The sequence below is a fragment of the Coturnix japonica genome, chromosome 6 (genome assembly GCF_054131305.1).
Source record: "Coturnix japonica strain WE chromosome 6, WE-NBRP24, whole genome shotgun sequence".
NCBI classification, from domain to species: Eukaryota; Metazoa; Chordata; class Aves; order Galliformes; family Phasianidae; genus Coturnix; species Coturnix japonica.
The window spans coordinates 11,362,080-11,386,713 of record NC_140668.1 but is presented as its reverse complement, the minus strand read 5'-3'; the positions used below and the strand labels follow the sequence as shown (position 1 = coordinate 11,386,713).

The following is a 24,634-nucleotide window of genomic DNA, read 5'->3' as shown; positions in this document are numbered from 1 at the left end:
TAATCCCATATAAACCCCATATCCCCCCATATAACCCCCCATATCCCCCTATATAACCCCATATCCCCCCATACACCCCATATCCCCCCATATCCCCCATATCTGCCCATATCTCCCCATATAACCACATATATCCCCCCATATCCCCACATTTACCCCCTATATATCCCCATATCCCCCCATATATCCCCATATATCTCATATATCCCCCCATATCCCCCCATATCCCCCCCATATAACCCTATATAACCCCATATCCCCCCATATAACCCCCATATCTCCTTATATAACCCCCATATATCCCCACATAACCCCATATCTCCCAATATACCCACCATATCCCCCCATAGCCCCCATATAACCCTATATAACCCCCACATAACCCCATATAACCCCCATATAACCCCATATAACCCACATTTAACCCCATATCCCCCCATATAATCCCATATATCCCCCATACCTCCCCCATATAACCCCATATCTCCCCCCATACCCACTTATATCTCCCCTATAATCCCCTCATATGCCCCCATATAACCCCATATATCTCCCCATATTCCCCCATATCTCCCCCATATAACCCTATATAACCCCAAATCCCCCCATATAACCCCATATAACCCCATATAACCCCATATAACCCCATATAACCCCCATATCCCCCCATATCTCCCCATATAACCCCATATCACCCTATATATCCCCATATCTCCCAATATCTCCCCATATAACCCCCATATCTCCCCATATAACCCCATATAACCCCCATATAACCCCATATAACCCCCAAATCCCCCCATATAACCCCCATATCTCCCAATATAACCCCAAATCCCCCCATATAACCCCCATATACCCCCCATATCTCCCCATATAACCCCATATCACCCTATATATCCCCATATCTCCCCATATCAGCCCCATATCTCCCCATATAACCCCATATAATCTAATATTCCCCATATAACCCCCATATCTCCCCATATAACCCCATATAGCCCCATATCCCCCTATATATCCCTATATCCCCCCCATATCCCCCCATATCTCAGTCCTCCCCAGCCCCTATAGGGCGCTATATCCCCTTAGTCCTCCCAGCCCATAGGGGGCGCTATATCCCCTTAGTCCTCCCAGCCAATAGGGGGCGCTATATCCCCTTAGTCCTCCCAGCCCCTATAGGGCGCTATATCCCCTTAGTCCTCCCAGCCCCTAGGGGGCGCTATATCCCCTTAGTCCTCCTATCCCATAGGGGGCGCTATATCCCCTTAGTCCTCCCAGCCCCTATAGGGCGCTATATCCCCTTAGTCCTCCCAGCCCATAGGGGGCGCTATATCCCCTTAGTCCTCCCAGCCCCTATAGGGCGCTATATCCCCACAGTCCTCCCAGCCCCTAGGGGGCGCTATATCCCCTTAGTCCTCCCAGCCCCTAGGGGGCGCTATATCCCCTTAGTCCTCCCAGCCCATAGGGGGCGCTATATCCCCTTAGTCCTCCCAGCCCTAGGGGGCGCTCTCACTCCCTTGGCGGCGCGCTAGCCGACGTCTCGCTGGCCGTGGGGCTGCTGTCCGATGGCGGCGGCGGGAACTGGAGGCGGAAATGGGCTCCGGGCTGGATTCTGATTGGTCGGCGCCGCGAGATGGCGTCACCACGAAGCGGACGGCCGCCATCTTGGATTTTGGGGGGGGGGGGGGGGGGGGGTGGATTTTTGGGGTAAAATAGGGAGATTTAGGGCAAATTTGGGGCTGTAAGGGGGTATAGGGGGTAAATGGGAGCATAAGGGAGGGATTTTGGGGGAAAATGGGGGATTTGGGGGAAAATTGGGGGATTTGGGGGCAAAATTGGAAGATTTGGGGGTAAAATAGGGGGATTTAGGGCCGCCATCTTGGATTGGGGGGTGGGGGGATTTTGGGGTAAAATAGGGAGATTTTGGGCAAATTTGGAATGAAATTCCCTCGTTTTGGGTTGAAAACCCCCAATTTTGGGTTAAAATCCCCCATTTTTGGGTTAAAATCCCCCATTTTTGGGTCCAAATCGCCCCAATTTTGGGTCTAAAACCCCCATTTTTGGGTTAAACCCCCCCAATTTTGGGTCCAAATCCCCCATTTTAGGTTAAAAACCCCCAATTTTGGGTTGAAATCCCCCATTAATGGTTAAAATAGCCCCATTTTGGGTTAAAAAACCCCAATTTTGGGTTCAAAACCCCCATTTTTGGGTCAAAATCCCCAATTTTGGGTCAAAACACCCAATTTTGGGTCTAAACCCCCATTTTTGGGTCAAAATCCCCCATTTTGGGTCCAAATCCCCCATATTTTGGGTCAAAACCCCCCAATTTTGGGTCAAAATCCCCCATTTTTGGGTTAAAAACCCCCATTTTTGGGTCTAATTCCCCCATTTTTGGGTTCAAACCCCCCATTTTGGGTCAAAAACACCCAATTTTGGGTCAAAACCCCCCAATTTAGGGTGTCCCCCCCCCCTTTTAGGTTAAAAACCCCCAATTTTGGGTCAAAAACCCCCATTTTTGGGTCCAAATCCCCCAATTTTGGGTCCAAATCCCCCATTTTTGGGTCAAAAACCCCCAATTTTAGGTTAAAAACCCCCATTTTGGGTCCAAATCCCCCATATTTTGGGTCAAAAACACCCAATTTTGGGTCCAAACCCCCCAATTTTGGGTCAAAAACCCCAATTTTGGGTCTAAACCCCCCAATTTTGGGTCTAAATCCCCCAATTTTGGGTTCAAATCCCCCATTTTAGGTCCAAATCCCCCATATTTTGGGTTAAAATCCCCCATTTTTGGGTCTAAAACCCCCATATTTTGGGTCAAAAACACCCAATTTTGGGTCCAAACCCCCCAATTTTGGGTCAAAAACCCCCAATTTTGGGTCTAAACCCCCCAATTTTGGGTCAAAAACCCCCAATTTTGGGTCTAAAACACCCATTTTTGGGTCCAAATCCCCCCATTTTAGGTTAAAAAACCCCCTTTTAGGTTAAAAACCCCCAATTTTGGGTTGAAATCCCCCATTAATGGTTAAAATAGCCCCATTTTGGGTCTAAACCCCCCAATTTTGGGTCCAAATCCCCCATTTTTGGGTCAAAAACCCCCAATTTTGGGTCAAAAACCCCCAATTTAGGGTCCCCCCCCCCATTTTGTCCCCCCCCCCCCCCCTCAATCCCCCCCATCCCTTTACCCCCCCCCCCCTCGTTCCCCCCGTTCTCACTTTTGGGTCCAAACTCGGCGATTTTGGGTCCCTCCCGTTTCCCCATTGAAATAATAGGGAGGGGAAAAGGGGGCGTGGCTTCACTCAAGCCCCGCCCACAATGCGGCAGGGAGCGCCGCAGGGGGCGGGGCCTCAGCGCCGAGCCACGCCCACTCTTAAAGGGCCAGCGGCGATTTATTCGCCCGCCCCATTGGCGTCCTATAGGGACATATATAGGGTCTGTGGGGTGATATGGGGCTCTATGGGGGTCTGTGGGGTGATATGGGGCTCTATGGGGGTCTATGGGGGTATATGGGGTACTATGGGGGATCTGTGGGGTGATATGGGGTGATATGGGGGTCTATGGGGTACTATGGGGGTCTATGGGGGGTCTATGGGGATATATGGGGGTATATGGGGTACTATGGGGAGTCTATGGGGGTATATGGGGGTATATGGGGTACTATGGGGAGTCTATGGGGTGATATGGGGCTCTATGGGGTGATATAGGGGTCTATGGGGGTATATGGGGTACTATGGGGGGTCTATGGGTGTCTATGGGGTGATATGGGGATCTATAGGGGTCTATGGGTGTCTATGGGGGTATATGGGGTACTATGGGGAGTCTATGGGGTACTATGGGGCTCTATAGGGTGCCATGGGGCTCTATGGGATTCTATGGGGTGCAATGGGGCTCTATGGGGTCTATGGGGCTCTATGGGGTGCTATGGGGCTCAATGGGGTGCAATGGGGCTCTATGGGGCTCTATGGGGTGCCATGGGGCTCAATGGGGTGCAATGGGGCTCTATGGGGCTCTATGGGGTGCCATGGGGCTCTATGGGGTGCAATGGGGCTCTATGGGGCTCTATGGGGTGTCTATGGGGCTCTATAGGGTGCAATGGGGCTCTATGGGGTGTCTATGGGGCTCTATGGGGAGTCTATGGGGCTCTATGGGGTACAATGGGGCTCTATGGGGTGTCTATGGGGTTCTATGGGGTGCAATGGGGCTCTATGGGGTGTCTATGGGGCTCTATGGGGCGCAATAGGGTCCATCAATCCCTGCCTGTGGATCCAAGATGGCATTTATTAGGGTCACAAAACCAGAACCCGGATCTTCCTTATGGGGTCAGACGAGGTTGTAGGGTCCTTATGGGGTCAGTTGTGGGTCCTTATGGGGTCGGATGAGGTTGTAGGGTCCTTATGGGGTCAGATGAGGTTGTAGGGTCCTTATGGGGTCAGATGAGGTTGTAGGGTCCCTACGGGTCCCTATGGGTCCTTATGGGGTCAGATGAGGTTGTAGGGTCCTTATGGGGTCAGTTGTAGGGTCCTTATGGGGTCAGTTGAGGTTGTAGGGTCCTTATGGGGTCAGACGAGGTTGTAGGGTCCTTATGGGGTCGGTTGTGGGTCCTTATGGGGTCAGTTGTAGGATCCTTATGGGGTCAGATGAGGTTGTAGGTCCCTATGGGGTCCCTATGGGTCCCTATAGGGTCCATACGGGTCCCTATAGGTCCCTATGGGGTCCCTATGGGTCCCTATAGGTCCCTATGGGGTCCCTATGGGTCCCTATGGGTCCCTATGGGTCCCTATGGGTCCCTATAGGACGGGCCGCGGTTGCTGGGTTGGCAGGATCCCGAAACGACGTTTTAGGGCCAAACGATGCCGGGAAAAACGATCGTCGGGGGAGAAACGAGCGGGATGAGCCGAGGACGTGGGGAGACCACAGGGGGTCAGCTTCTGTGGGGAGATATAGGGGGGATATGGGGTTATATAGGGAGATATAGGGGATATAGGGGGGGATATGGGGGGATATGGGGGGATATGGGGTTATATGGGGGGATATGGGGGGATATGGGGTTATATGGGGGGATATGGGGTTATATGGGGTTATATAGGGTTATATAGGGATATATGGGGTTATATGGGGATATATGGGGTTATATGGGGGGATATGGGGTTATATGGGGTTATATAGGGTTATATAGGGATATATGGGGTTATATGGGGTTATATGGGGTTATATGGGGGGATATGGGGTTATATGGGGTTATATAGGGTTATATAGGGATATATGGGGTTATATGGGGTTATATGGGGATATATGGGGTTATATGGGGTTATATGGGGTTATATGGGGTTATATGGGGTTATATGGGGGGATATGGGGGGATATGGGGGGATATGGGGGGATATGGGGGGATATGGGGGGGATATGGGGGGATATGGGGGGATATGGGGGGATATGGGGTTATATGGGGAGATATGGGGGGATATGGGGGGATATGGGGTTATATGGGGAGATATGGGGGGATATGGGGTTATATGGGGAGATATGGGGGGATATGGGGTTATATGGGGGGATATGGGGGGATATGGGGTTATAGGGGGTTATATGGGGTTATATGGGGGGATATGGGGTTATATGGGGATATAGGGGGGGATATGGGGGGATATGGGGGGATATGGGGGGATATGGGGGGATATGGGGTTATATGGGGAGATATGGGGTTATATGGGGAGATATGGGGGGTTATATGGGGTTATATGGGGGGATATGGGGTTATATGGGGATATATGGGGGGATATGGGGTTATAGGGGGGGATATGGGGGGATATGGAGTTATATGGGGTTATATGGGTGGATATGGGGGGATATGGGGTTATATGGGGTTATATGGGGGGATTATGGGGGGATATGGGGGGATATGGGGTTATATAGGGGGGATATGGGGAGATATGGGGGGATATGGGGGGATATGGGGGGATATAGGGGGGATATGGGGGGGATATGGGGTTATATGGGGAGGGATATGGGGTTATAATGGGCTGAGGATGTGGGGAGACCTGACGGGGTCAGCTTCTGTGGGGAGATATGGGGGGATATGGGGTTATATGGGGTTATATGGGGTTATATGGGGTTATATGGGGTTATATGGGGTTATATGGGGAGATATGGGGAGATATGGGGAGATATGGGGGAATATGGGGTTATATGGGGGGATATGGGGATATATAGGGTGATATGGGGTTATATGGGGTTATATGGGGGAGATATGGGGTGATATGGGGGGATATGGGGGGATATGGGGTTATATAGGGGGGATATAGGGGATATAGGGGGTTATAGGGGGTTATATGGGGTTATATGGGGTTATATGGGGAGATATAGGGGATATAGGGGGTTATAGGGGGTTATATGGGGTTATATGGGGGGATATGGGGAGATATGGGGTTATAGGGGGTTATATGGGGAGATATACGGGATATAGGGGGGATATGGGGGGATATGGGGGGATATGGGGGGATATGGGGTTATATGGGGGGGTATGGGGGGGATATGGGGGGATATGGGGTTATATGGGGGGATATGGGGTTATAGGAAGGGATATGGGGTTATATGGGGTTATATGGGGTTATATGGGGTTATAGGGGAAGATATAGGGGGTTATATGGGGTTATATGGGGGGATATGGGGGAGATATGGGGGGATATGGGGGGATATGGGGGGAGATATAGGGGGTTATAGGGGGTTATATGGGGGGATATGGGGGGATATGGGGGGATATGGGGGGATATGGGGGGATATGGGGGGAATATGGGGGGATAGGGGGAGATATAGGGGATATATGGGGTTATATGGGGGGATATGGGGAGATATGGGGGGATATGGGGGGATATGGGGTTATAGGGGGTTATATGGGGGGATATGGGGTTTATAGGGGATTTATATGGGGTTATATGGGGGGATATGGGGTTATAATGGGCCGGGATGAGCCGAGGAGGTGGGGAGACCCCAGGGGGTCAGCTTCTGTGGGGAGATATGGGGAGATATGGGGTTATATGGGGGGATATGGGGAGATATGGGGGGATATTGGGGGGGATATGGGGGGATATTGGGGGATATGGGCCCCATTAAACCCCCATATCCCCCCCAAACCCCCTCCAAACCCCCCCAAATTCCCCCCAAAACCCTTTAATATCCTTCAAAAACCCCAAAAAAAACCATAAAACCCCATTAAACCCCATTATGCCCCATAAAACCCCATTAAACACCATATAACCCCCATTAAACCCCATATAACCCCCATTAAACCCCATATAACCCCCATTAAATCCCATATAAACCCCATGTAACCCCATATAAATCCCATATAACCCCATATAACCCCATATAACCCCATTAAACCCCATTAAACCCCATATAAACCCCATATACCCCCATATAAACCCCATATAACCCCATATAACCCCATAGACCCCATAGAACCCCATATAACCCCATTAAATCCCATATAACCCCATAGACCCCCATAGAACCCCATAGAGCCCCATAGAGCCCCATAGAACCCCATATAACCCCATAAAACCCCATAGACCCCATAGAACCCCACAGAGCCCCATAGAACCCCATAGAGCCCCATAGAGCCCCATAGACCCCATAGAACCCCATAGAGCCCCATAGAACCCCATAGAGCCCCATAGAGCCCCATAGACACCCCATAGAGCCCCATAGAACCCCATAGAGCCCCATAGAGCCCCATAGAACCCCATAGACCCCATAGAACCCCATAGAGCCCCATAGAACCCCATAGAGCCCCATAGAGCCCCATAGACACCCCATAGAGCCCCATAGAGCCCCACAGAGCCCCATAGAACCCCATATAACCCCATATAACCCCATTAAACCCCATATAACCCCATTAAACCCCATATAACCCCATTAAATCCCATTAAACCCCATTAAATCCCATTAAACCCCATAAAACCCCATTAAACCCCATTAAACCCCATATAACCCCATTAAATCCCATATAACCCCATTAAATCCCATATAACCCCATAGAACCCCATAGACCCCCATAGAACCCCATAGAGCCCCATAGAACCCCATAGACCCCCATAGACCCCCACAGAACCCCATAGACCCCCATAGACCCCCATAGAACCCCATATCCCCCCATATAACCCCATATAACCCCATATAACCCCATTAAATCCCACTAAATCCCATATAAACCCCATTAAACCCCATAGAACCCCATAGACCCCCATAGAGCCCCATAGAACCCCATAGACACCCATAGAGCCCCACAGACCCCCATAGAACCCCATAGAGCCCCATAGAACCGCATAGACCCCATATAACCCCATAGAGCCCCATAGAGCCCCATAGAGCCCCATATAACCCCATATAACCCCATTAAATCCCATATAAACCCCATATAACCCCATTAAATCCCATATAAACCCCATATAACCCCATATAACCCCCATTAAATCCCATATAACCCCATATAACCCCATATATCCCCCATATAACCCCATATATCCCCCATATATCCCCCATATATCCCCCCATATAACCCCATTACACCCCATTAAATCCCATATAACCCCATATAACCCCATATAACCCCATATAACCCCATAGACCCCATAGAACCCCACAGAGCCCCATAGAACCCCACAGAGCCCCATAGAACCCCACAGAGCCCCATAGAACCCCATAGAGCCCCATAGAACCCCATAGACCCCATAGAACCCCACAGAGCCCCATAGAACCCCATAGAGCCCCATAGAGCCCCATAGACACCCCATAGAGCCCCATAGAACCCCATAGAGCCCCATAGACCCCCATAGAACCCCATAGAGCCCCATAGAGCCCCACAGAGCCCCATAGAACCCCATATAACCCCATATAACCCCATTAAACCCCATATAACCCCATTAAACCCCATATAACCCCATTAAATCCCATTAAACCCCATTAAATCCCATATAACCCCATATAACCCCCATATAACCCCATATAACCCCATATATCCCCCATATATCCCCCATATATCCCCCATATAACCCCATTACACCCCATTAAATCCCATATAACCCCATATAAACCCCATATAACCTCATATAACCTCATATAACCCCATATAACCCCATATAACCCCATATAACCCCATTAAATCCCATTAAATCCCATATAAACCCCATTAAACCCCATAGAACCCCATAGACCCCCATAGAGCCCCATAGAACCCCATAGACCCCCATAGACCCCATAGACCCCATAGACCCCCCATAGAACCCCATAGAACCCCATATAACCCCATATAAATCCCATATAACCCCATAAAACCCCATATAAACCCCATATATCCCCCATATAACCCCATATAACCCCATATAACCCCATAGACCCCCCATAGAACCCCATAGACCCCCCATAGAACCCATAGACCCCCATAGAACCCCATAGAACCCCATAGACCCCCATAGAGCCCCATAGAGCCCCATAGAGCCCCATAGAGCCCCATAGAACCCCATAGACCCCCATAGAACCCCATAGACCCCCATAGAGCCCCACAGACCCCCATAGAACCCCATAGAGCCCCATAGAGCCCCATAGAACCGCATAGACCCCATATAACCCCATAGAGCCCCATAGAGCCCCATAGAGCCCCATATAACCCCATATAACCCCATTAAATCCCATATAAACCCCATATAACCCCATATAACCCCATTAAACCCCATTAAATCCCATATAACCCCCATTAAATCCCATATAACCCCATATAACCCCATATAACCCCATATATCCCCCATATAACCCCATATATCCCCCATATATCCCCATATATCCCCCATATAACCCCATTAAACCCCATTAAACCCCATTAAATCCCATATAACCCCATATAACCCCATATATCCCCCATATAACCCCATATATCCCCCATATATCCCCATATATCCCCCATATAACCCCATTAAACCCCATTAAACCCCATTAAATCCCATATAACCCCATATAACCCCATATAACCCCATATAACCCCATAGAACCCCATAGAACCCCATAGAGCCCCATAGAGCCCCATAGAGCCCCATAGAACCCCATAGACCCCCATAGACCCCCATAGGCCCCCATAGAGCCCCATAGACACCCCATAGACACCCCATAGACCCCCATAGACTCCCATAGAACCCCAGAGAACCCCATTAAATCCCATATAACCCCATATAACCCCATTAAATCCCATATAAACCCATTAAACCCCATTAAACACCTTTAACGTGTAGACGCGCTGCCCGCGCTCATCGCTGTAGCACTGCAGGAACATGGCGGCCGCCGTGTGATCTACGCCGGAAGTGACGCTGCGTCACCACGCACGTACGTGTGGGCGTGGTCATAGGGCATCCGTGCACGCAACCACGCACGTAATGGCGACACCGGAAGTTGGCACGAAAAGCCTGCTGGGAATCGTAGTTCTGCCGCGCGGCGCGCAATGATGACGTCACGGTTCTAATTTTTCTCGGGTTTTATTGATTTTAAAGGCGTGACGTCATCGCTGACGTCATAAGGGTAGGGCAGGAGGTCACCCCAGCGGCTGGTGCGGGCCTGGCGGTACAACGGCCTGAAATGGGGGGGAGAGGGGGCAATAAACAACACAGACCCCATAGCGCCCCATAGACACCCCATAGACTCCTATAGCGCCCCATAGAACCCCATAGTGCCCCATAGAGACCCATAGAAACCCATAGAGCCCCATAGACACCCCATAGCGCCCCATAGAGACCCATAGAGCCCCATAGACACCCCATAGCACCCCATAGAGCCCCATAGACACCCCATAGAGCCCCATAGACACCCCATAGCACCCCATAGAGCCCCATAGACACCCCATAGAAACACATAGTGCCCCATAGAGCCCCATAGACACCCCATAGAGCCCCATAGACACCCCATATCCCCCCATAGAGCCCCATAGAGCCCCATAGAGCCCCATATCCCCCCATATCCCCCCATAGCCACCCCATAGAGCCCCCTAGACACCCCATAGACCCCCATAGAGCCCCCTAGACACCCCATAGACCCCCATAGAGCCCCCTAGACACCCCATAGACCCCCATAGAGCCCCATAGACACCCCATATCCCCCCATAGCCACCCCATAGAGCCCCATAGAGCCCCATATCCCCCCATACAGCTCCATAGCACCCCATAGAGCCCCATAGACCCTCATAGCACCCCCATAGAGCCCCATAGTACCCCATAGAGCCCCATATCCCCCCATAGACACCCCACAGAACCCCATAGACACCCCATAGACCCCCATATCCCCCCATATCACCCCATAGAGCCCCATAGACCCCCATAGCACCCAATATCACCCCATAGACCCCCATAGACCCCCATATCCCCCCATATCACCCCATAGAGCCCCATAGACCCCCATATCACCCCATAGAGCCCCATAGACACCCATAGAGCCCCATATCCCCCCATATAGCCCCATAGACACCCCACAGAGCCCCATAGACACCCCATATCCCCCCACAGACACCCCATATCCCCCCATAGACACCCCATAGACCCCCATAGCACCCAATAGACCCCCATAGAGCCCCATAGACACCCCATATCCCCCCATAGACACCCCATAGAGCCCCATAGACACCCCATATCCCCCCATAGAGCCCCATAGACATCCCATATCCCCCCATAGAGCCCCATAGACACCCCGTATCCCCCCATATCCCCCCATAGACACCCCATAGAGCCCCATAGACACCCCATATCCCCCCATAGAGCCCCATAGACCCCCCTAGACCCCCATAGACACCCCATAGAGCCCCATAGACACCCCATAGACGCCCATACCCCCCCATAGCCACCCCATATCCCCCCATAGACACCCCATAGAAACCCATAGAGCCCCATAGAGCCCCATAGACACCCCATATCCCCCCATAGAGCCCCATAGACACCCCATAGACCCCCATAGACCCCCCATATCACCCCATAGAGCCCCATAGACACCCCATATCCCCCCATAGAGCCCCATATCCCCCCATAGAGCCCCATATCCCCCCATAGAGCCCCACAGACCCTCATAGCACCCCCACAGATCCCCATAGAGCCCCATAGACCCTCATAGCACACCCATAGATCCCCATAGCACCCCATATTCCCCCATAGAGCCCCATAGACACCCCATACCCCCCCATAGACACCCCATAGAGCCCCATAGACACCCCATATCGCCCCATAGAGCCCCATAGACACCCCATAGAGCCCCATAGAGCCCCATATCCCCCCATAGAGCCCCATAGACACCCCATATCCCCCCATAGAGCCCCATAGCACCCCATAGAGCCCCATAGCCACCCCATAGAGCCCCATAGCCACCCCATAGAGCCCCATAGACCCCCATAGAGCCCCACAGACACCCCATATCACCCCATAGACACCCCATAGAGCCCCATAGAGACCCATAGACACCCCATATCCCCCCATAGACACCCCATATCCCCCCATAGACCCCCATATCCCCCCATAGAGCCCCATAGACACCCCATAGAGCCCCATAGAGCCCCATAGACACCCCATAGACTCCTATAGCACCCCATAGAAACACATAGACACCCCATAGAGCCCCATATCCCCCCATATCACCCCATAGACACCCCATAGTATCCCATAGAACCCTATAGCACCCCATAGAGCCCCATAGACACCCCATAGAGCCCCATAGCCACCCCATAGAGCCCCATAGACCCCCATATCCCCCCATAGACACCCCATAGAGCCCCATAGAGCCCCATAGACACCCCATAGAGCCCCATATCACCCCATATCACCCCATATCCCCCCATAGAGCCCCATAGACACCCCATATCCCCCCATAGACCCCCATAGACACCCCATATCCCCCCATAGAGCCCCATAGACACCCCATAGACCCACATAGAGCCCCATAGCCACCCCATATCCCCCCATATCCCCCCATAGCACCCCATAGCACCCCATAGACAACCCACAGTATCCCATAGACACCCCATAGTATCCCATAGAACCCCATAGCACCTCATAGAGCCCCATAGACACCCCATAGACCCCCATAGCCACCCCATAGAGCCCCATAGACACCCCATAGACCCCCATAGAGCCCCATAGCCACCCCATAGAGCCCCATAGACACCCCATAGAGCCCCATAGACCCCCATAGAGCCCCATAGCCACCCCATAGACACCCCATAGAGCCCCATAGAGCCCCATAGACCCTCATAGACCGCCATAGAGACCCATAGTACCCCCATAGACTCCTATAGCGCCCCATAGAACCCCATATCCCCCCATATCCCCCCATAGACACCCCATAGAGCCCCATAGACCCCCATAGCCACCCCATAGAGCCCCATAGAGTCCCATATCACCCCATAGACACCCCATAGTATCACATAGACCCTCATAGCACCCCATAGACACCCCATAGAGCCCCATAGACCCTCATAGCACCCCCATAGATCCCGATAGAGCCCCATAGACACCCCATTGAGCCCCATATCACCCCATAGACCCCCATAGACACCCCGTAGAGCCCCATACAGCCCCCATATCCCCCCATAGACCTCCATATGCCCCCATATCACCCCATAGACCCCCATAGACACCCCATATCCCCCCATAGAGCCCCACAGACACCCCGTATCCCCCCATAGAGCCCCATAGACCCCCATAGCACCCAATATCACCCCATAGATCCCCATATCTCCCCATATCACCCCATATCCCCCCATAGACACCCCATATCCCCCCATAGACACCCCATAGAGCCCCATAGACACCCCATAGAGCCCCATAGACACCCCATATCCCCCCATAGACACCCCATAGAGCCCCATAGACACCCCATAGAGCCCCATAGACCCCCATATCCCCCCATATCACCCCATATCCCCCCATAGAGCCCCATAGAGCCCCATATCTCCCCATATCCCCCCATATCCCCCCATATCCCCCCATAGATCCCCCATATCCCCCCATAGATCCCCCATAGACCCCCATATCTCCCCATATCCCCCCATATCTCCCCATATCCCCCCATATCCCCCCATATCCCCCCATAGATCCCCCATATCCCCCCATAGATCCCCCATAGACCCCCATATCCCCCCATATCCCCCCACATCCCCCCATATCCCCCCATATCCCCCATATCCCCCCATATCCCCCCATAGACCCCCATATCTGCCCCATATCCCCCCATAGATCCCCCATAGACCCCCATATCTCCCCATATCCCCCCATATCCCCCCATATCCCCCCATATCTCACCATATCCCCCCATAGACCCCCATATCTGCCCCATATCCCCCATATCTCCCCATATCTGCCCCATATCCCCCCATAGAGCCCCATAGACACCCCATAGAGCCCCATAGCCACCCCATAGAGCCCCATAGAGCCCCATAGAGCCCCATATCTCCCCATATCCCCCCATATCCCCCCATAGACCCCCATATCTGCCCCATATCCCCCCATAGATCCCCCCCCACCTTCCATGTCGTGCTGCTGTGACCGTCACCCTCTTTAAAACCCCATTGGGGCAGCACAGGGACAATGGGACGTGGCCGGGCCGGGGCCGCACCGGGGCCGTCACCCGTGATGACGTCATAGCCCCGCCCTGTGACGTCATAGCCCCGCCCTGTGACGTCATCAACATGGCGGCCTCGTCTTGTGATGTCATCGTCACCCGCCGGGCGATCAGGAAGGAAAACAGCTCCCGGGAATGGCCTGGGGGGTCCTGGGGGGGTAATAGGGGGATATGGGGATCTATGGGGTGATATGGGGCTCTATGGGGGTCTATGGGGGGGCTATGGGGGTCTATGGGGCTCTATGGGGTGGCTATGGGGCTCTATGGGGTGGCTATGGGGGGCTTATGGAGGTCTATGGGGCTCTATGGGGTGATACAGGGTGTCTATGGGGCTCTATGGAGTGTCTATGGGGCTCTATGGGGGTCTTATGGGCTGTCAATGGGGGTCTATGGGGTGTCTGTGGGGATCTATGGGGGGCTATGGGGGGCTATGAGGCTCTATGGGGGCTCTATGGGGTGTCTATGGGGCTCTATGGGGGTCTATGGGGTGTCTATGGGGTTCTAAGGGGGGATATGGGGTGTCTATGGGGTGTCTATGGGGCTCTATGGGGATCTATGGGGTGGCTATGGGGGGCTATGAGGCTCTATGGGGTGTCTAAGAGGCTCTATGGGGTGGTTATCAGGCTCTATGGGGTGTCTATGGGTGTCTATGGGGCTCTATGGGGTGTCTATGGGGCTCTATGGGGTGGCTATGGGGCTCTATGGGGTGGCTATGGGGCTCTATAGGGTGTCTATGGGGGTATATGGGGGTCTATGGGGTGATACGGGGTGTCTATGGGGTGTCTATGGGGCTCTAAAGGGATCTATGGGGTATCTATGGGGCTCTATGGGGTGTCTATGCGGCTCTATGGGGATCTATGGGGGTCTATGGGGGTCTATGGGGTGATATGGGGCTCTATGGGGTGTCTATGGGGTGTCTATGGGGTGGCTATGGGGTGTCTATGGAGCTCTATGGGGTGTCTATGGGGTGATATGGGGTGTCTATGGGGTGATATGGGGATCTATGGGGGGCTATGGGGGTCTATGAGGCTCTATGGGGGCTCTATGGGGGTCTATGTGGTGTCTATAGGGGTCTAAGGGGGGATATGGGGTGTCTATGGGGCTCTATGGGGTGTCTATGGGGTTCTATTGGGATCTATGGGGTGTCTATGGGGCTCTATGGGGTGCTATGAGGGTCTATGGGTTACTATGGGATGTCTGTGGGGGGATATGGGGCTCTATGGGGCTCTATGGGGTGGCTATGGGGTGGTTATGGGGCTCTATGGGGTGTCTATGGGGCTTTATGGGGGTCTTATGGGGGTCTATGGGGGTCTTATGGGGGTCTTATGGGGCTCTATGGGGGTCTATGGGGTGTCTATGGGGCTCTATGGGGTGTCTAAGGGGTGTCTATGGGGAGGGCTTATGGAGGTCTATGGGGATCTATGGGGTGTCTATGGGGATCTATGGGGTGTCTATGGGGTGATATGGGGTGTCTATGGGGTGATATGGGGCTTTATGGGGGGTCTATGGGGTGATATGGGGTGTCTATGGGGCTCTATGGGGTGTCTATGGGGCTCTATGGGGTTCTATGGGGCTCTATGGGGTTCTATGGGGTGTCTATGGGGGTCTATGGGGTGTCTGTGGGGATCTATGGGGGGCTATGGGGATCTATAGGGCTCTATGGGGTGTCTATGGGGCTCTATGGGGGGATATGGGGCTCTATGGGGTGTCTATGGGGTTCTATGGGGTGGCTATGGGGGTCTATGGGGCTCTATGGGGTATCTATGGGGCTCTATGGGGTGTCTATGGGGCTCTATGGGGTTCTATGGGGTGCTATGGGGCAGATATGGGGGACTATGGGGTGTCTATGGGGATCTATGGGGATCTATGGGGTGTCTATGGGGCTCTATGGGGCTCTATGGGGTGTCTATGGGGATCTATGGGGCTCTATGGGGCTCTATGGGGTGTCTATGGGGCTCTATGGGGTGTCTATGGGGCTCTATGGGTTGTCTATGTGGCTCTATGGGGTGATATGGGGTGTCTATGGGGCTCTATGGGGTGATATGGGGTGTCTATGGGGCTCTATGGGGTGTCTATGGGGTTCTATGGGGCTCTATGGGGTGTCTATGGGGCTCTATGGGGTGTCTATGGGGTGTCTATGGGGCTCTATGGGGCTCTGTGGGGTATCTATGGGGTGTCTATGGGGCTCTATGGGGCTCTATGGGGTGTCTATGGGGTCTCTATGGGGCGATATGGGTTGTCTATGGGGCTCTATGGGGGTCTATGGGGTGTCTATGGGGCTCTATGGGTGTATATGGGGATCTATGGGGTGTCTATGGGGCTCTATGGGGTGTCTATGGGGTGTCTATGGGGCTCTATGGGGCTCTATGGGGTGTCTATGGGGCTCTATGGGGTGATATGGGGGATCTATGGGGTGTCTATGGGGTGATATGGGGTGTCTATGGGGCTCTATGGGGTGTCTATGAGGCTCTATGGGGTGTCTATGGGGCTCTATGGGGTGATATGGGGGATCTATGGGGTGTCTATGGGGTGATATGGGGTGTCTATGGGGCTCTATGGGGTGTCTATGGGGCTCTATGGGGTGTCTATGGGGCTCTATGGGGGTCTATGGGGTGTCTATGGGGCTCTATGGGTGTATATGGGGATCTATGGGGTGTCTATGGGGCTCTATGGGGTGTCTATGGGGTGTCTATGGGGCTCTATGGGGCTCTATGGGGTGTCTATGGGGCTCTATGGGGTGATATGGGGGATCTATGGGGTGTCTATGGGGTGATATGGGGTGTCTATGGGGCTCTATGGGGTGTCTATGAGGCTCTATGGGGTGTCTATGGGGCTCTATGGGGTGTCTATGGGGTGGTTATCAGGCTCTATGGGGCTCTATGGGGGTCTATGGGGCTCTATGGGGCTCTATGGGTTGTCTATGGGGCTCTACGGGTTGCTATGGGGTGTCTAAGGGGATCTGTGGGAGTCTATGGGGATCTATGGGGCTCTATGGGGTGTCTATGGGGCTCTATGGGGATCTATGGGGGTCTATGGGGTGTCTATGGGGCTCTATGGGGTGATACGGAGCGTCTATGGGGCTCTATGGGGGGATACAGGGTGTCTATGGGGCTCTATGGGGCTCTATGGGGCGATATGGGGTGTCTATGGGGTTCTATGGGGCGTCTATGGGGCTCTATGGGGCGTCTATGGGGCTCTATGGGGTGTCTATGGGGCTCTGTGGGGTGTCTATGGGTCTCTATGAGGTGTCTATGGGGGTATATGGGGTGTCTATGGGGCTCTATGGGGCTCTATGGGGTGTCTATGGGGTTCTATGAGGCTCTATGGGGTTCTATGGGGCTCTATGGGGGGCTATGGGTGTCTATGGGGTTCTATGGGGTGTCTATGGGGCTCTATAGGGATCTATGGGGTGTCTATGGGGCTCTATGGGGTGTCTATGGGGGCTCTATGGGGCTCTATGGGGTGTCTATGGGGGCTCTATGGGGCTCTATGGGGTGTCTATGGGTGTCTATGGGGCTCTATGGGGTGTCTATGGGTGTCTATGGGGCTCTATGGGGTGTCTATGGGTGTCTATGGGGTTCTATGGGGTGGCTATGGGGTGGTTATCAGGCTCTATGGGGTGTCTATGGGGCTTTATGGGGGTCTTATGGGGGGCTTATGGGGGTCTATGGGGCTCTATTGGCCTCTATGGGGGGCTATGGGGCTCTATGGGGAGATACGGGGTGTCTATGGGGATCTATGGGGGTCTATGGGGTTTCTATGGGGCTCTATGGGGTGGCTATGAGGGTCTATGGGGTGTCTATTGGGGTCTATGGGGTGTCTATGGGGTGGTTATCAGGCTCTATGGGGCTCTATGGGGTGTCTATGGGGGTCTAAGGGGGGATATGGGGTGTCTATGGGGCTCTATGGGGTATCTATGGGGCTCTATAGGGCTCTATGGGGTATCTATGGGGCTCTATGGGGATCTATGGGGCTCTATGGGGTGTCTATGGGGCTCTATGGGGGTCTATGGGGTGTCTATGGGGTGTCTATGGAGCTCTATGGGGTGTCTATGGGGCTCTATAGGGGGCAATGGGTGTCTATGGGGGTCAATGGGGGTCTATGGGGAGTCTATGGGGCTCTATGGGGTGTCTATGGGGTATCTATGGGGTTCTATGGGGCTCTATGGGGTTCTATGGGGCTCTATGGGGTTCTATGGGGTGTCTATGGGGCTCACCTGGAAGCTCTGTGCGAAGGAGCAGCTCTTGTTGTGCAGGAGCCGGGGACAGGGATGGTGGTGGGGGCACTAATAGGGGAGATATGGGGGGATATGGGGAGATATAGGGTTATATGGGGAGATATGGGGGGATATGGGGAGATATGGGGGGATATGGGGGGATATGGGGCAGATGTGGGGGTCTATGGGGCTCTATAGGGGTCTATGGGGCTCTATGGGGGTCTATGGGGCAGATATGGGGTGGTTATGGGGCTCTATAGGGGTCTATGGGGGTCTATGGGGCAGATATGGGGGTCTATGGGGCTCTATAGGGGTCTATGGGGCTCTATGGGGGTCTATGGGGCAGATATGGGGTGGTTATGGGGCTCTATAGGGGTCTATGGGGGTCTATGGGGCAGATATGGGGGGATATGGGGCTCTATAGGGGTCTATGGGGCAGATATGGGGGGATATGGGGGTCTATGGGGGTCTATGGGGCAGCTATGGGGTGGTTATGGGGCAGATATGGGGGTCTATGGGGCTCTATAGGGGTCTATGGGGGTCTATGGGGCAGATATGGGGTGGTTATGGGGCAGATATGGGGGGATATGGGGCTCTATAGGGGTCTATAGGGGTCTATGGGGCAGCTATGGGGTGGTTATGGGGCAGATATGGGGGGATATGGGGTTATATAGGGGGATATGGGGCAGATATGGGGGTCTATGGGGCTCTATAGGGGTCTATAGGGATCTATGGGGCAGCTATGGGGCAGTTATGGGGGGATATGGGGTTATATAGGGGGATATGGGGGGATATGGGGCTCTATAGGGGTCTATGGGGCAGATATGGGGGGATATGGGGTTATATAGGGGTCTATGGGGGTCTATGGGGCAGATATTGGGTGGTTATGGGGCAGATATGGGGGTCTATGGGGCTCTATAGGGGTCTATGGGGCAGATATGGGGGTCTATGGGGCTCTATAGGGTTCTATAGGGCAGATATGGGGGTCTATGGGGCTCTATAGGGCTCTATAGGGGTCTATGGGGGTCTATGGGGCAGCTATGGGGCAGCTATGGGGCAGATATGGGGGTCTATGGGGCTCTATAGGGGTCTATAAGGGTCTATAGGGGTCTATGTGGGTCTATGGGGCAGTTATGGGTCACTCACGGGGGCAAAGATCTGCACCGTGTCCTTATCAGGGCCCTATAAATGAGAACAGACCCTTAATGGGGGGGGGGTCGTTATGACGTCACAATGGGGGGGTCGTTATGACGTCACAATGGGGGTCGTTATGACGTCACAATGGGGGTCGTTATGACGTCACAATGGGGGTCGTTATGACGTCACAATGGGGGGTCGTTATGACGTCACAATGGGGGGTCGTTATGACGTCACAATGGGGGGGTCGTTATGACGTCACAATGGGGGGGTCGTTATGACGTCACAATGGGGGTCGTTATGACGTCACAATGGGGGTCGTTATGACGTCACAATGGGGGGTCGTTATGACGTCACAATGGGGGGTCGTTATGACGTCACAATGGGGGTCGTTATGACGTCACAATGGGGGTCGTTATGACGTCACACCCACCTGCAGCAGTTCATCCCTCGCCTCCATTAACAAACTGTGCCCGGTTCGAGTCCCGGCCTCCACCAGAACCTATAGACCCCATAGAGCCCCATAGAGCCCCATAGAGCCCCATAGAGCACCATAGAGCCCCATAGAGCCCCATAGACCCCATAGAGCCCCATAGACCCCATAGAGCCCCATAGAACCCCATAGAGCCCCATAGAGCACCATAGAGCCCCATAGAGCCCCATAGAGCCCCATAGAGCCCCATAAAACCCCATAGAGCCCCATAGACCCCATAGAGCCCCATAGAACCCCATAGAGCCCCATAGAGCCCCATAGAACCCCATATCGCCCCATAGAACCCCATATAACCCCATATTCCCCCATATAACCCCATATCCCCCCCATATCCCCCCATATCCCCCCATATAACCCCATATAACCCCATATAACCCCATATCCCCCCATATAACCCCATATCCCCCCCATATCCCCCCATATAACCCCATATAACCCCATATCCCCCCATATCTCCCCATATCTCCCCCCATATCTCCCCATATCTCCCCATATCCCCCCATATCTCCCCATATCCCCCCATATAACCCCATATCCCCCCATATAACCCCATATCTCCCCATATCCCCCCATATCCCCCCATATAACCCCATATCCCCCATATAACCCCATATATCCCCCCATATAACCCCATATAACCCCATATCCCCCCATATAACCCCATATAATCCCCCCTTACCATGAACTCTCGGCTCCTCCTCCACAATCCCCTTATGACGCCCCCCCTCCCCCTTGTGCCCCCCAGGATGTAACTGCAGACAACCAGATCCCATGGGGCCTATGGGGAGATATGGGGTTATAGGGGGTTATATGGGGGGATATGGGGTTATATGGGGGTATATGGGGTTATATATGGGGTTATATAGGGGATATATGGGGTTATATGGGGGTATATGGGGTTATATGGGGTTATATGGGGGGATATGGGGGGATATGGGGGGATATGGGGTTATATAGGGGGATATATGGGGTATAGGGGGGGGATATGGGGGTATATAGGGGGGATATGGGGTTATATGGGGTTATATGGGGCGATATGGGGGGATATGGGGTTATATAATGGGTTGTATGGGGTTATAGGGGGTTATATGGGGTAGTATGGGGGGATATGGGGGGATATAGGGAGATATATGGGGTATAGGGGGGGGATATGGGGTTATATGGGGTTATATGGGGGGATATGGGGTTCTATGGGGGATATATGAAGGCTATATGGGGTTATATGGGGAGATATGGGGAGATATGGGGGGATATGGGGTTATATGGGGTTATAGGGGGGGATATGCGGTTATAGGGGGTTATATGGGGTTATATGGGGTTATATGGGGGGATATGGGGGGATATGGGGGGATATGGGGGGATATGGGGGGATATGGGGGGATATGGGGGGATATGGGGGGATATATGGGGTTATATGGGGGGATATGGGGGATATATGGGGTTATATGGGGTTATATGGGGTTATATGGGGTTATATGGGGGGATATGGGGGGATATGGGGGGATATATGGGGTTATATGGGGGGATATGGGGGATATATGGGGTTATATGGGGTTATATGGGGTTATATGGGGTTATATGGGGTTATATGGGGTTATATGGGGTTATATGGGGAGATATAGGGGTTATATGGGGTTATATGGGGTTATATGGGGTTATATGGGGTTATATGGGGTTATATGGGGGGATATGGAGTTATATAGGGGGATATATGGGGTATAGGGGGGAGATATGGGGTTATATGGGGGGATATGGGGGGATATGGGGGGATATGGGGGGATATATGGGGTTATATGGGGGAATATGGGGGTATATGGGGGGATATGGGGTTATATGGGGGGATATGGGGTTATATGGGGGGATATGGGGTTATAGGGGGTTATAGGGGGGCCTATGGGGAGATATGGGGGGATATGGGGGGATATGGGGGGATATGGGGGGATATGGGGTTATATGGGGTTATATGGGGTTATAGGGGGGGATATGGGGTTATATGGGGATATATGGGGTTATATGGGGTATATGGGGTTATATGGGGGGATATGGGGTTATATGGGGGGATATGGGGTTATATGGGGGGATATGGGGGGATATGGGGGGATATGGGGGGATATGGGGGTATATGGGGGTATATGGGGGTATATGGGGGTATATGGGGGTATATGGGGGGATATGGGGGGATATGGGGGGATATGGGGGGATATATGGGGGGATATGGGGTTATATGGGGGGATATGGGGTTATATGGGGGGATATGGGGTTATATGGGGGGATATGGGGGGATATGGGGGGATATGGGGGGATATGGGGTTATATGGGGGGGATATGGGGGTATATGGGGGTATATGGGGGTATATGGGGGGATATGGGGGGATATATGGGGTTATATGGGGGTTAAATGGGGGCCTATGGGGAGATATGGGGGGATATGGGGTTATAGGGGGAAGATATGGGGTTATATGGGGTTATATGGGGGGGATATGGGGTTATATGGGGGGATATATGGGGGATATATGGGGGATATATGGGGGATATATGGGGGATATATGGGGGATATATGGGGTTATATGGGGGGATATATGGGGTTATATGGGGATATATGGGGGATATATAGGGGATATATGGGGATATATTAGGTTATATGGGGGATATATGGGGGATATATGGGGTTATATGGGGTTATAGGGGGTTATAGGGGGGGATATGGGGTTATATGGGGTTATATAGGGGGATATGGGGGGGATATGGGGGGGATATGGGGTTATATGGGGGGATATGGGGTTATATGGGGTTATATAGGGGATATATGGAGTTATATGGGGAGATATGGGGTTATATGGGGTTATATGGGGTTATATGGGGGGATATGGGGTTATAGGGGGAAGATATGGGGTTATATGGGGGTATATGGGGAGATATGGGGTTATATGGGGTTATATGGGGTTATATGGGGTTATATGGGGTTATATGGGGTTATATGGGGTTATATGGGGTTATATGGGGTTATATGGGGAGACATGGGGTTATAGGGGGTTATATATGGGGAGATATGGGGGGATATGGGGTTATATGGGGTTATATGGGGGGATATGGGGGGATATGGGGGGATATGGGGGGATATGGGGGGATATGGGGGGATATGGGGGGATATATGGGATTATATGGGGGGATATAAGGGTATAGGGTGGATATATGGGGTTCTATGGGGTTATATGGGGGATATATGGGGATATAGGGGGTATATGGGGGATATATGGGGTTATATGGGGGGATATGGGGAGATATGGGTCCCTATGGGGTTTCTATGGATCTCTATGGCATCTATGGGTCTCTATGGGTCTCTATGGGGTGTATATGGGATCTATGGGTCTCTATGGGTCTCTATGAGGTGTCTATGGGTCTCTATGGGTCGCTATGGGGTTTCTATGGGTCTCTATGGGTCGCTATGGGGTCTCTATGGGTCCCTATGGGTCTCTATGGGATCTATGGGTCGCTCTATGGGTCTCTATGGGTCTCTATGGGTCTCTATGGGATCTATGGGTCTCTATGGGGTTTCTATGGGTCTCTATGGGTCGCTATGGGTCGCTATGGGTCGCTATGGGTCTCTATGGGTCCCTATGGGTCTCTATGGGTCTCTATGGGTCTCTATGGGTCCCTATGGGGTCTCTATGGGTCTCTATGGGTCTCTATGGGTCCCTATGGGTCTCTATGGGTCTCTATGGGTCCCTATGGGGTGTCTATGGGTCTCTATGGGTCGCTATGGGTCTCTATGGGTCGCTATGGGGTGTCTATGGGTCTCTATGGGTCTCTATGGGTCCCTATGGGGTGTCTATGGGTCTCTATGGGGTTTCTATGGGTCTCTATGGGTCTCTATGGGTCCCTATGGGTCGCTATGGGGTGTATATGGGATCTATGGGTCGCTATGGGGTCTCTATGGGTCTCTATGGGTCCCTATGGGTCTCTATGGGTCTCTATGGGGTGTCTATGGGTCTCTATGGGTCTCTATGGGTCTCTATGGGTCTCTATGGGTCTCTATGGGTCTCTATGGGTCCCTATGGGTCTCTATGGGTCTCTATGGGTCCCTATGGGTCTCTATGGGTCTCTATGGGTCCCTATGGGTCTCTATGGGTCTCTATGGGGTGTCTATGGGTCTC

At 52.8% G+C, this 24,634-nt stretch overlaps 2 protein-coding genes and 2 long non-coding RNA genes across 37 annotated transcripts in view; 2 read left to right on the top strand and 2 right to left on the bottom strand.

Moving 5' to 3' along the window:
- The first annotated feature begins 2,783 nt into the window (after positions 1 to 2,783).
- On the top strand, positions 2,784 to 3,131 carry LOC146760328 (uncharacterized). The gene is made up of 2 exons (XR_014947665.1): positions 2,784 to 2,900; positions 2,984 to 3,131. It is a non-coding gene; the product is annotated as an uncharacterized LOC146760328 (long non-coding RNA).
- A 1,127-nt stretch (positions 3,132 to 4,258) lies between these two features.
- On the bottom strand, positions 4,259 to 10,337 carry NOP10 (NOP10 ribonucleoprotein). Of its 3 annotated transcripts, none has more exons than XR_014947662.1 (3): positions 10,265 to 10,337; positions 4,702 to 4,928; positions 4,465 to 4,649 (listed from the first exon to the last, which is right to left on the bottom strand). XR_014947662.1 is itself a non-coding variant. In XM_085551525.1 (2 exons), exons 1-2 carry the CDS (start codon positions 10,316 to 10,318, stop codon positions 4,788 to 4,790), a joined length of 195 nt encoding a protein of 64 aa, XP_085407651.1. In that variant the 5' UTR covers positions 10,319 to 10,337; the 3' UTR covers positions 4,259 to 4,787. The 3 variants fall into 3 exon arrangements, 1 of the variants encoding a protein (XP_085407651.1); XR_014947663.1 differs by having other exon boundaries at positions 4,733 to 4,928; XM_085551525.1 differs by having other exon boundaries at positions 4,259 to 4,928.
- A 161-nt stretch (positions 10,338 to 10,498) lies between these two features.
- METTL17 (methyltransferase like 17) overlaps positions 10,499 to 24,634 on the bottom strand; it is a 26,147-nt gene continuing 12,011 nt past the window's right edge. For 10 of the 32 annotated variants that reach the window (XM_085551486.1, XM_085551487.1, XM_085551510.1 and 7 more), the window contains 6 exons: positions 21,160 to 21,258; positions 20,421 to 20,489; positions 19,997 to 20,032; positions 18,851 to 18,919; positions 14,537 to 14,784; positions 10,499 to 10,612 (listed from right to left, as the gene is read on the bottom strand). In XM_085551486.1, the coding sequence (XP_085407612.1) occupies positions 10,501 to 10,612; positions 14,537 to 14,784; positions 18,851 to 18,919; positions 19,997 to 20,032; positions 20,421 to 20,489; positions 21,160 to 21,258 (633 nt within the window). In that variant the 3' untranslated portion in view covers positions 10,499 to 10,500. Of the gene's footprint in view, positions 10,613 to 14,536; positions 14,785 to 18,850; positions 18,920 to 19,996; positions 20,052 to 20,420; positions 20,490 to 21,159; positions 21,259 to 24,634 lie in introns of all 32 variants that reach the window. The other 22 variants (XM_085551489.1, XM_085551494.1, XM_085551515.1 and 19 more) reach the window with 13 other exon arrangements.
- Positions 14,671 to 24,634, top strand: part of LOC146760325 (uncharacterized) — a 22,295-nt gene continuing 12,331 nt past the window's right edge. Inside the window, exon 1 of the long non-coding RNA XR_014947664.1 lies at positions 14,671 to 14,792. This is a non-coding gene — a long non-coding RNA (uncharacterized LOC146760325). The remainder of the gene's footprint in view (positions 14,793 to 24,634) is intronic.